The sequence below is a fragment of the Agelaius tricolor genome, unplaced genomic scaffold (assembly GCF_023055355.1).
Source record: "Agelaius tricolor isolate 1412-34295 unplaced genomic scaffold, bAgeTri1.0.p SCAF_2, whole genome shotgun sequence".
Taxonomy (NCBI): Eukaryota; Metazoa; Chordata; class Aves; order Passeriformes; family Icteridae; genus Agelaius; species Agelaius tricolor.
Genome location: NW_027269262.1, coordinates 24,079,605 through 24,092,854, shown reverse-complemented (window position 1 = coordinate 24,092,854; position 13,250 = coordinate 24,079,605). Strand labels below are relative to the sequence as shown.

The following is a 13,250-nucleotide window of genomic DNA, read 5'->3' as shown; positions in this document are numbered from 1 at the left end:
CTCATTATTTAGCCTACCACCTAACCATAAATGTCTCTTATCAGAGTGAACAATCACATGTAACATGTATTTCAGACACACTTGACACATGCAAACAATAGCAAGAACTCCCTTAGGTAAAATTTGCTCTCCAAAGTAGCTCCTTTTCCAGAAAATTCATAGTTCCAATCTTGCCTTTAATTCCTTGAATGCCTTGCATGCCTTACGTGTGCATGTATAAACACATGGACAAACAAATCTATAAACAAAAATCCTCAAGATTCCAGAATTTAAAGTTGAGTAAGAAACATAAAAATGAAACTACAATCTTCTTAGCTGGTATAAAGAATTTGATTTGAATCTTGCAGCAAAAATGGGCTAAAACTGCCTTTAAAAGTGTACTCTGAGGTGTCTGTTGTTCTAACTGAAAGATGTGAAGGTTCTCAATAAGAATAAGACCTGTGGTGAACTATGTAAATACAGAAGCAGGTGGAACAGGCTTGTATTCAACCTTTTGGGCATCTCAAATAGCAATAGACATCATAGATGGAACATTTAAATAAGAAAGGCAAACTCAAGCATGTGCCCTATAAATGCCTTAATGACCTGAGTTTATAAAGAAGTTCACCTTATGGAAGAAGAAAAGATGCACACTTTGTATGTTTGTGAAAAGATTGTATAATCAAATCCAAAGATTATGCAGGCTGGCTTACCAGCATGTATTAGCTTTTTACTCATTACAGACACATCAGAAAATTTATCATGTAGGTAGACACAAATAAATGTTTGAATTTTAAAGCTCTCATTTCAAAAAATTGGAAAAAAGAAAAGGTGAGAACACACACTTGTGACAGCCACCCACCACATAATGTCAAAGCCCCACTATTAATGCTGACCTTTCCTAGATGTCATGGCTTTTAAAGTACATTGTTGAAAATAAATTTACTCATTTAAAAACTACTATTTAGATTTCTGCTTTTATATTTTAAGAAATATAACAGAGTTTTCAGGAAATATAGCTTTCATCTTGGCCAATGTTTTTATGGATCATTCTACTGTTACTTGAGGTGAGCAATAACAAAGCAAAGCTCACAAAACAAATCCATGCAGAGTCAGGCCTTCTCTGTCTGTGAGCCTGCTATTGCTGCAGAGAGATAAAATATTTGCCCTTCTACAACCCCAAAGAGTGCTTCTTCCCTAATCCATAATCATTATGCATGCATTGTTCCAGCAGGCAGCTTTGAACAATTTGACTCTTCGGCTTCTCCGTCAAGAGCTTAAAAGGCTTTCACTTGCTCTATTTTTCTTTATTCTTCTACACAAAGAAAATTGCTGAGATACATCAAATACTGGTTTGCTAAAGATATTATCATATGAAACTTGCTTATTCAAACAACATGCTCTTCCTATAAAGCACAGAACCATGACATGTGGGATGACAACTTTGATGCACCCACAATGGGCGGCAATGTATCAGCACACAGCGCCAGCTCATGTTTAAATGCACATCCTGTCTGATGCACCCTGGAAGCACACTAACCCCACTTTTACAAGGGATTAACTTCCACTGAACTGGTGGAAACAGGATCCTTTTAATAGATGTTCTGCATTTCTTTTGTGATAACTTGAATTTCAAATGGATGTCTGGTTTTGGTTTGGGTTTTTGTTTTTTTCCAAGGAAGATTATCTTGTGTTTACAAACTATTTTCCAGGCATACACTTGTAAAAGACAGGACATATTTTGGCACAAAGAAATTTTTGAAAAAGTTTGCAAACAAGAAGTCATTATTTAATGCGTTCCCTTTTAGAAAGCTTTCCTCTTACAAAACAGTATCTGGTAATCTTGCAAAGTCTGATGATACTCCAAAAGAACACTTTTTTTTTTTAAATCTTTATCTTTCGAAAAATACAGAGACATTTGTAAACAATATATTTTCAAATATACTTTTGTTATAAATATGAGATTATTACTGTTGCAGTTTATTACATGTAACATAAAACCTATTGTCTTCCCAGTGGCAGTGTGTGCACAAACTAATATATTCCAACAGACAGTTAGGCATGACAGATGAGGAAATGAACTTGGACAAAAATAACTGATGTGTGTCAATGGTCAAAATTTAGTTTGAGGCATTCCCTTTGTTTTCCAGAGAGAAAAGTACAAGAAGAAAGATTCAACTGATGAATCAGCTATTATCAAAAAGAAAAAACAAAAACCAAACAACAAAGTGGCAATGCTAAGGAAATAAAGTTATAAAGGTCTAATTGAAAACTGTAGATAAGTAGGATGTAAATTGTTCCAATTTGCTTCCATGTTGGAAGTATTTGCTATGCAAGAGAAAAAGTCAGTAATTTTTCTCCTGATTCCCACACACAATGTGCAATTTTCTAAGATAATTAAACAACAGGTATATGGATTGTCTTGTTTCTAGCTTTTTTGTGTTGTTATTGAGCTATGCTGAAAGCCTCTCATAGCTAGCACTTTACTGTGTGCCCTTTTTCCAGATGTGAAAACATGGCTTATTAGCCACGAAATATCTGCAATGTTTTTACAGAAGCTGGCTCATGCAAAAGGAAAAATAAAACACCAAGAAAAAAAGAATCAAAGCAAGCAACATAAGTAGAATTTAATGAGAGGTTTTTTTACATTATTACTATGACAAAAACTGTGTGAAGAGAAAGAAATATTAAAAGAAAATTTCTTCTGTTTGCACATGAAATGTCAAAGTGCTCAGCCCCTTGCCAAACAAACGCTAACTAGCACATAAAGTACCAATGGGTTAAACCACAAAAAGCTTTATTTTTCCCCTGAAATTCCATCATTCTGATCTGCTGGGATTTCATACAGCTTTTGCATTGCTCCCCACTTTTGTTCCTCTCTATTTTAAACATAATATCAGATTACAAGACAAGACCTGAATGTGTTGTTTAGCTAGTTTGGAAATCCTAAATAATTCACCCTACAAATTAAAAGAAAGGCTTCAGTCACCTCACAGCTGATTTGGAGCTGCCAAAACTGGCATATCCAAGGAAATACATCTTTTGGATAATGGCTGTCCTGAGACACTCTAACAGAATTAGAAGTGAAGTAGAAGGAAAGAAAAGGAAGATAAGATCTGGGAAGGAAAAATATGAAGGAGTAATAACGGTAGGTTTGAAAATAAGGGGGAAAACTTGAATACTAGGTGGAGGGATAGTAAAGATATGCTGGTGAAAGGAAAAATAAAAAAAACCACTTTTGATTTAGAAACACAAATTTTCTAAAGATTTGTTGAAGAATGTTAGAAGATAGCGAGGCAAACAAGTGGTGCTACAATACTGAAGATAAAATAAGAAACTTTACCAAAAGCCAACTTGAAAGAACTGTTTAAAGGCATAAGACTGAAACCCAGTAACCTACTATAACATCAGCAGTATGATTTCTGTGCTCAGTTTGTAATTTTTTTCTGATTAGAGTGAGAAGGGGTCTGGTTGAATCAGCACAATTATAAACCTCTGTAATTTACAGATTTCTCCCTCATTAGTGAATTCAGCCTACTGATATATGTCCTAACAAAGGAAAGCAGTGAACTTCAATCTATGAATTAGCAGCATAAACTACAACAGCACCTCTTAGTGCAGTCTCTCAACAAGAATCTTTAGCACTTAAATTATTTGTCAGGATATTGAACATGGCACAGTAGATGAAAGTAGACAGTCCAAATTCTGTATATTAAAAGTGCATCGTGTGTCACAGCTTTAAACACCAGCAACAAAACTGAATATTTATTAATATTGCAATTTTTATTAAATATAAGCTAACATCAGATCTTGTTTCTATGAAGGCAAATAAAATCTGAAAGCCTAATTAAAACATACTCAAGTTGTTTTACAAATCACAAGGACAGCCTTACCTGAAAGCATTTTACTTTTATGTACTCAGCTGTATAGTTTTATTTCATTAATTAATAGGGACAGTACTGAACCTAAACGTAGTTAATTTTAAATTGTATTAATGAATAGTATGAAAATCCACTCTAGCAAAATCACAGCAAAGTAAGGCAACATCAGATCTGTATGGCCTGGGACAAAGGCTAATCTGGAATTAAAAGGGATAATATGACTTATGTAATAAGGGGCCCGAAAAAGGACAAAAACAGATGCATATTTATGTGTAGCTATGAAGCTTATGAATATCTTGATTATCTGCTTTAAAATATCTGTTTACCTTCATCTTGCAGAGGAATTAAGGAAACAGAAATAACACATACCTGTATTAGAGAGAGATCCTCAAGCTTCAATCTGAAGAGGTAGTTTCTGGGGTTAAAAAAATAGCAGATAAAAATGAATTGTTACTAATGTTTCAGTGAAAAACCCAAATGTTACCATTGTTTAAATGGAAAACATAATTAATTACTATAAAGGCAGAAAAAAATTTAGAAGTGACAGGTATTCAGGGCTTCAAATTCTTTCAGAGGCTGTCTTAATATGTAGCCCTTTGGGATAGGGACTTAGTTAATTTCTAAAACAGATTTTCAGTCTGAAGGTCTGGCTGAACATGAATGAAGTAGATATTTATACTGCATGCATGTATATCTGATTCATTGCTCCAATCTTCCTTTAGAATCAATGGGAAGAAATACCCAGAGGTTTGGCAGATCCATGTCACCAGTGCTGGATGGCTCCATCAGAACACACACACAGGCACATTAAAGCTCTCCATCCCTCCCCACAAAGATGGGAACCTCATGCAGTTAGCTCAGGCACATGTATGTAAAGTTTGAAGCACAGGATCCCAGTAAGATGGCAAATCTGCACAAGCCCCTGACTTTTCACAATTTGGAACAAAGTCTTGCCCTGTGTGGTCTCACTTCTCCACAGCCTAAGAATGTTTTCCCACAGACAGCAGGAGCTACATGCAGACCAACCAAGCACAGATTTCAAAAGCCTGTGCATCTATTGCAAAAATATTTCTCACTCTGCCTTTTCTCTACAGCAGCATCACTGCACCTACAGACCTTGGGAGGGGTCCACAAGCAAGAAATATTCCTCCTCTGACATTATTTTCTTTCTTTCTTAGTTCTTATCACACCTCTTCTTCTTCTTCTCATTATTCATTTTTTTTCTACTGCATCTTCACAGAAGTAATACCCCATAGTCCTCTTTTTCCTGTTACCTTTTTTAAAACAATTCTGATTTTCCAACGCTACTACAAAGTGATAATGTTTCAGAGATGAAAATAATGAAAATAAAATGTATTTTTAAATAATAATATAAATTACTTCCATCCTAATTTATTCATAACAAATTTGTAACACCAATTGATAAGAAATTTAAAAATTTGCTTAAAGTAAAAAAAAACCCATATGACAAAGAGATGAGTGAATTTTACCTTTAAATATTTGCAATATTCATTAATTATCTGCAATATTAAATCCATGTAGCTTATAGGCGTGTAATCAAAATTAGAATCAGGCCAGATTTTTTGAGATAATAATGCTAATTCTTTCCCAAGAGGTATGAGGTATTGTTAATGGGCACAGATGGTCAGAACCTGTAGTTTACATTTCTTTTTTTTTTTTTTAATGAGACAGCAGGGTAGGGGAGAAGAGCAAAACCAAAATACATCTAACTCAGAAAGACAACCACCATGACCATCATGGCTATCTTTATTTATGGACTCTCAGAAACAACTATGAGTATTTATTTATTAACTCTGGTACATGTATGGTCTACTTGTGGCTGTACAGGAACCATGTCACTAGTCTTTCCTAGGAGTATTGCTAAGGAGAATTACTCAAAATGCAGGAGGTGGGGTATTAAGAGCAAGAATCCACGTGAAAGTAAAATAAAGAGAATATTTTTTATTATACAGTTAAATCAGCACAAAGAAATAGCTATAATGCTTGGGTTTGCATCATGAAGAGACCAGAAGTGGATAAGCAAAGAAAACAGTGCTTTGCAGAACAATGTACACACACAAAGCTTCACCAACAAGTTACATGCAAGTGGACTTGAAAGGCTTTCACCAAAACAGCAGGAACTAATGCATTATAGTGCTCCTAACACTTCTACACTTCCTCTGTAATGACAAAAAATACCTTCACTTTCACAGATTGTCCTACCCAGAAGTATTCAGCAGGGAGCATAAATACTTGGTCTGCTCCTCACCTTGGTGCATTTAAACTTCCATCACCCATCACTGTACTACTTTCACTCCAATGTCAAAGAAACCAACTTCACTGCTGGTGCAAAACTTTTTTTCCTTCCAATGAAAATGAACTGAATCCTCAGCAGGTATGAATTGCTCTCTTAACTCAGTAGTATCAGACTCACAGGAATGGCACATAAATGCCCCATCTCTACAAATAAATGCAGTCTCTGTTGCAGAATATGTGAGCAGTCTGGCCTCACATGTTTCGTTTTCGGGACCATACATCATACAGATTTCAATTGCTATGTGTACTTCATCTTCAGATATCTGCTGAAAATTTATGCCTGATGAGGCCTTTTTAGGACAGATTATCAAATTAATAATGTCTTTTTAACAGCTTCTATTCTGACATCATTTCAGCCTGTTAAAACATAAGCTATTGTGCCAAACTTAAAAATTCTAAACAAATAAATGCACAAACACAGTGCCGGCCTGAAGAAAAACAGACACTCAACATTTTTCTTGCCTTTTTTTTTCCTAGAAAATGAGATTTTTATCCTATTCAGTAGAGCACAACACTTCTACACATTAATATATTCAGTGTGAAATTAGAAAAATTGACCCTATAAGTGTTAGGGAGACTAAAATGTCTACATTCATGCGAATGATCAAGAGGCAGAGCTAATAAGTGTACATTTTTCAATTTCCTGTGGCTGTCAATAACCAATTAAAATATTTTTAGCTTTATAAAGCCAGCAGAAGGAAAATTGAACAAGAAAAGCAATGTGCAAGAGACAGTAAAAACACCTTAGCAACATAAACTGGGCAAATGGACAGCACAGATTGACTGTGACTACATAAATAATCCTGGGCTAAGTGTCAAACTAGCACTCCGAGAGCAATCAGAGCTATTCCTACCTAGATGCGCCCACTTCAGTAAAACTTGCAGGATTTCATTCAGCTTTCCAAATCCAATAGTTTAATATCTTAAAGCATGCATCACTGGCATGTGAGAACTCATTCAGAAAGCACACATATGAGAAAATATCTAAAATAAAATTGAAGAAATGAGCATGACAGTAAAAAAAACACATAGGAAATGTAGTATTAATAAATCTGGCAGTCCAAAGAAAAAGTCATTGCCAATTTTCATGACACGTGCTGAGCCATTATTCTCCTCATGAGACAGGTAAAAACATTTTTTCAAATTGTTATTGAGATTATGCCCTGAACTGCCATCTTTCAACCTCGGTTCAGCTTTATTCCAGTGCACTTATGCTTTGAAGGCAACAATGAATGAGAAAGAAAAATGAAATTACATTTCTGAAGCACAGATACTACCTCTTAGCACACAACCCTGCTTCTTTTCCAAATATGGTGGCAACAAGCAAGACAAATTTTGCACACTGGAACTAAACTGATTTGACACTCGTGATAATTGGCAAATTTGTTTCCATTTGATGCTTAATGAATGAGGAAAGCAAATATGTTACATAAATCTGCAAACAGAAGGACAGTTAATGAGAAGAAAACACAACTAACACTGAGATAAAGCAACATCCTTTACTCCTTTGGAGATCCAGCAGGCAGTAAGCATTTTGCTTTATATTCACAGCACTGAACAACTCTTCTAACTCAGCTGTTATAATTAAAACCCATTAGTCAAGACCCTGCTCAAACCCAAGGGTAAACACTTCCACTGGTATCAGTGGGAGCTGAATGAAAGCACACAAAAAGCATGCTCCAGTCACCTCCTTCACAACAATATATTTCAATCTATTGCAGTGAATAGGTTCAGTATGACTACAGCTAAAAGTATAAAACTAATCTTCTGTATATTCCTGAACAATCCAAGTAAAAAAACAATTAAAAAATCATAAAGATTCAAAAGTATATCATGTTAGTAATGGTTGTTAAATCCGGCATTTTACCTTTTTTTTGTGAAATTGCAAGCTACAGAAGATGAATGGGGCAACAATAAATACTTTTGCACTAAAAACAGACATGAATTAGAAGAACAATATGATGGCACACACAGTTCAGGGAGACATGGATTCAGGGATTAGGCCTTTTAAAAAAAGATGGCAAAATATAATAATATCACAGAAAATCCCCATAACCCATCCTAAGCCCCCACAGGCATTTGCAATTGCAAGCCTGAATCAAGAAATCGGGGTTTCAGCAAACTCAAACATTCGGGGTATGACCAGACATGCTGCCAGATCTCCTGGAAATAAACTAACAAAGGATTACTTCCTGTTCACTTCTTTCAATAAACTAACTCACATGAAAGAAGAAAATTTTATTCAATTCACTGGGAGGAAAAAAATAGTAAGACTGAAAATGCAAAGTATAAACTCCACAGGAGTCAACTATTAAGCAAAATTTCACAATTCCACAATTGAGATGGTAAAGTTCTGGGTGAAAGGCAATTCTAGATTTGCAGCGTAGTAAAGTCAGCAAGTGGAAAGAAAATTAAAAAAAAAAAACTGTTAAGGACAAAAGGAGATAATCAATAAAAATAAAACTATAATGTACAAAATATATTTGGCTAAATTATAAGTCTATAGGAAAAATATCTAAAAAAGCCAAGGATGATATACTGGAAATAAAAGAAACCTAGTACAAGTGTTCTAGTTGAATCATTTATGAAAATGGGCAAACTACAATAACAAAAAGCAGAATGGCCAAAAGTTATAATTATCTTCATTTTGCATGAAATGGAAGCCACAGCAAATGAGAATAATGAAATGAGAGGCTTACTGATAAATGCTAAAGATGTGACAACAGCATATGCGCAGAGATAAATATTTTCTGACTAGTAGGTCTTGTTGATCCATCCTAAAAATTATGGAGAAGTGATTTTTGTTGTTCTTATTGCTCTTTTAAAATAATGTTTAAAATTACAGGTTTTCTTGAGGAATGAAGATGAGCCATATTTTATTAATATTCAAAGTGGCAAAAGGCAGACTGACACAATAATAAGCTGAACAGTGAAACAATAAACATGTCAAAATGAATAAGAAAGTCACTATAGGATTCAATTATGATAGAATCCCAATAAAAATTGAATTAATCCACTCGGATCCTGTGAAACCTGATTTCTTTCTCTGATACTTTCTCCTCTGGATTAGTAAATCGTGCTTTGAATCCCTGTGGTTCCTCATACAGCCCCAGCTATGCTGAAGATCCTAGAACACAGCACTCCTGCACAGATGTTCAACAACAGCCAGATGTCACTTCCACATATTTCTTGCCATGGGCTTCTCCAGAAAAAGCACAAAAGTACCAGGTGCCTCTGCACCTCTGGAGGTCACCCTCCTCCTGAAGTCATGCCTTGTCATCTCAAACTTCCATTAACATCTTTCTCTGTTGGCCTTGACTTCTCTCACACAGCACTCAAGTTCCCCCCATTGCCCAGCTGGCAATGGCCTCGCAACATTTGACGCCTGTCTGCCTCCAATGCATGCAGGTCAAGGATGCTTCTGAGTATTATGATTTAGTCCAGGTGAGTTTGTAAAGTTATTGAGCTATTTATTTAGTCAGCTGTTGTTGGATACAACTTTATCCTGAAATTCCAGCTCAACCAAAATATTAATCCTGTATTTCATAACTGTGGCTAGCCAAATCTTTAATACTTTTTTTATTGCTGCAACACATATGTCAAAGTACATGCCCCCATTTTTATATTTTGGCAGATATTACATATAATGTACAGTATTCACTCACATCAAGGGCCATGCAAATTCCATGCATTCTTGTTACCATTTCATTGTTCAATATGTTAATCTTCTGTTTCTTTTCAAGATTAATTTGAAATTATATTTAAACGCTGTTCCATCTTATCCAAATGACCCCCAACAATGGAAATGGGCTTAAAACCAGACATTTTAGATGGTTTTAACTTTTTGTGGTGTCCTATTACAGTAATCAACTTGGGCACATAAAGTTTGCTGGAGTTGTTGGAGGTGGGGTGCAAGAAAGGTCAGTGGGAGTGGAAAAGTCTAAAGTATCCAAAGTTTGGATATTTTCTTTTTCTTTTTAATAAACTGAAATTTCAATTACAAAAGTTCCATTTACCCCTATTAAAGGGGTCATTTCTCTTTTGTTCTTACTCTGAGTCAACTCCAGGGCTCCTGTGATGATGCACCACGTCAGCTATTCTAATTAAAATGCCAAGACATTAAATCAGAACAAGAACAGGAAGGACTTTTGTGGAGTTAGTGAATTGCCTAGTGTCACTGCAACCAGACTATTACCAGCATCGGTGCAAAGAAGGATGAAACTGCAGAGTGGAACCAGGCATGAGCAGGAGATGTATGAAGCTTTAAAAGATTTTCAGGAACCTGTTAGCAAGGTAGGAAAGACAAGCAGTAGAGGGGAAAAGACCTCCCTCTTTTTGCAGCAGTTAGATGATAATTTCTCACAGATTTAGCATTAAACCATACTTTAGATTAGATTGGGTTAGATTAACCCAGTTCAGTCAGTGGGAGGCCAGACATTGATTACCCTGAGCCAAGTGTTAAATGAGCAGTGATACCCAGAAGGATGTTGAAAGAATAGAGCACCAATTCCCTCTGCCTGTATATTCTCCCTGTATCTGTAGCCTTCAGAGCACCTTATTAACAAGAAGCTCTCAGATTCTCCAGCTGGGAGCAGACAACAGTAAAAAGCAAACCTGTGTAGTTATTTATTCCTTTATTAGAGATCCTTAAGCCACTGTTAATGAATCCTTTAATTTGGCTTTCTGTTATTATGGCAAGTAGTGGTAATGGTTCAAATTAATGTTCCCAAACACACATCTAATTAAGGGAGAAGCCATACTGTTGCAGTCCTTCATCAGTGAGATAAGGAGTGACTGAGGCAATAAGCCACCTCAAAGCAAGACATAATCCTAAAAACCAAGTTTAATTAACTTTAAGAAGAACATACAGGAGAAAGCCACCACTATTAGGATACTCTGTGTAAAAAAAAAAAAAAAAAAAAGTAAGGTATATCTAAGTATGTATTAGCCAATTAAAAAGAAAGTTGGATAGCTTTGAGACCTATTTCTGATATTAACTATATCATTTAAAAGTATAGCCCAACTTGAATTTAAAAAAAAAAAAAAAAAATCAACATTTTAGGAATTAACTCAATCCAGGCTGCTACCAGTTCAAAATTTCAAGCATAGGAGGCTTGAGAAAAGAGGATAACTTCATTTCTCTTTAAAAATAGACATAATTCTTCTCATATGGTTTGAATAAAACCACTGAGAAAACAAAATAAAAAGAAGAAAAAAGAAGAAAAATTTAAAAATTGCCCTAAACTACTGGATTTCAGACATACTTTTTGTTGACTCTCATTTAGCCAAAATGGATTAAACACTTCTAGCAATTTTTGGTTTATCAAAACTAGAGCTGCTATGTGTTATGTACGTTGCCAGGAGATGAAGAGGAAAAAAATGCAATGCACAATTTGTCTGGGCAATTCACAGACTGTCTTATCCTTCCCCTAATCTGGTCTTCTCCCCCTTCAACTGACCTTCCCAAAGAAACATATGGCAAAGCACTTTCACACAGCAAAGATGACAAGGGTGTTCTTGGAGAAATCCATGAATCTTAAGGCCTACTGGTATTTCAAAATACAGAAATCACTATAATATTTTATTACATGCTAAATCAGTCCACCAAGTAATACACGGAGAAATACTTCATCTAAATATTTTATTGGAATTTATCAGAATAAGATAAACAAGTAGTTTCTCATTTCCTTGAGCTTACTGAGGAGCTAATGCCCTGAGAGTAATCCTTCCCTGGTGCCATTTAATTATAAAAGTAAATTCTGCCCTGCCATATGGGTTAGCTTTTTTCTAAGAAAACAAATGAACTCCCAAGAAGGTTTCAGATTGCAATAGAACTCATTTATTTTTATCTGCCAGGTCACATACAATATTAAGAACAATGCCTGGGGCACATTTTAAAGATACAGTTTCCTGGGAGCATGGGTTGCATGATTAATGTGAAGGCACATACTAGCGTTGGAGTGGTACCATTCACTGATTGCTGCTGATGGTGTAAGGAAACTGAAACAAGGCAACAAGACTCCAGCTTAATCAACTCAGTATCTATAGGAGAACTGGATGTTTTGCAGAACAAAAAAAAATTATCAACCAGTTATAACCTTCTCACAAGGAGTGGAAGACAACTTAAGGAAGCTGAGGGCGGGGAAAGGCAGATAGATACAATTGTAAGCCATCTATTTTTGCCCAGCAACAGAATGCCCACAGACATCAGAAGACCACCTTTATTTCCCAAACTGGACAAGCAAGACTAATCTCAGCAATATAGGATGAACTTCCTAGTTATTGCCTGCTATGGTGAATGCTATAGAATAAAGTCCCTTCCATATTTCTGAAGACCTCTATATCAAAATTATTTCTGTTCTAATTTTGTTTGCCTCAACAAAATGTGACAAAACTCATTGCATCTTGACTAAATTACTCATGGCCAACTTAAACTATCTGGTTTTCTATCAACGCTGCTGTTCCATTTATACTGCTACGTCCTTTTCTAGATGCACCTGCTGATGGATTTATGGGCAGGTGCTGTGCACACGCTGTGCACATGCTCAGGCCTTGTTACCCTGCACCACATTTCCAACCCTCTTCTCATCTGCCTTTTAGCAGTCCTTCCTTACATTCGTAACTACTTTCATTAAACCTTGTTCAAGGATAAATAAACAGAATATTGCACACTAGCACAATTTAAAGTCTCCAAAGAACCTTGTGCAAAGAGATCAAAAGTTCTCAATCAATCTGGGAGGCACCTTTTGGGGTATCATAGGATCATATCTGTCTTTCCACGCAGCTGCATGACATTGGCAGCTCCCAACAGGAATGCAGTCTGGATCCCAGTTGGGATCTTTGCTACCATTCTCAATAAGACAAATCATAAATATCTTTAGAGGCTGTAGAACTTCATAAATGAAAAAGAGTCACCTGCCATGAATATCAATAATGGAAAAGGGATTTAAAAATTTCCAATAGAATCAAACTTCCACAATAGTATTTTGTCTGATTTCTAAGGCAGAGAAATTTGGGATCATTAAATCCATTACAGTGGAAAAAGTCAATTATAAACATAAGATGAACCAAAAC

The 13,250-nt window shown here is 35.6% G+C and overlaps 1 protein-coding gene across 7 annotated transcripts in view; it reads right to left on the bottom strand.

The window, feature by feature from the left end:
- SEMA5A (semaphorin 5A) overlaps positions 1 to 13,250 on the bottom strand; it is a 314,662-nt gene that overhangs the window by 182,069 nt on the left and 119,343 nt on the right. For all 7 annotated transcript variants that reach the window (XM_071454478.1, XM_071454487.1, XM_071454484.1 and 4 more), the window contains one exon: positions 4,230 to 4,275. In XM_071454478.1, coding sequence (XP_071310579.1) covers positions 4,230 to 4,275 — 46 coding nt within the window. The remainder of the gene's footprint in view (positions 1 to 4,229; positions 4,276 to 13,250) is intronic.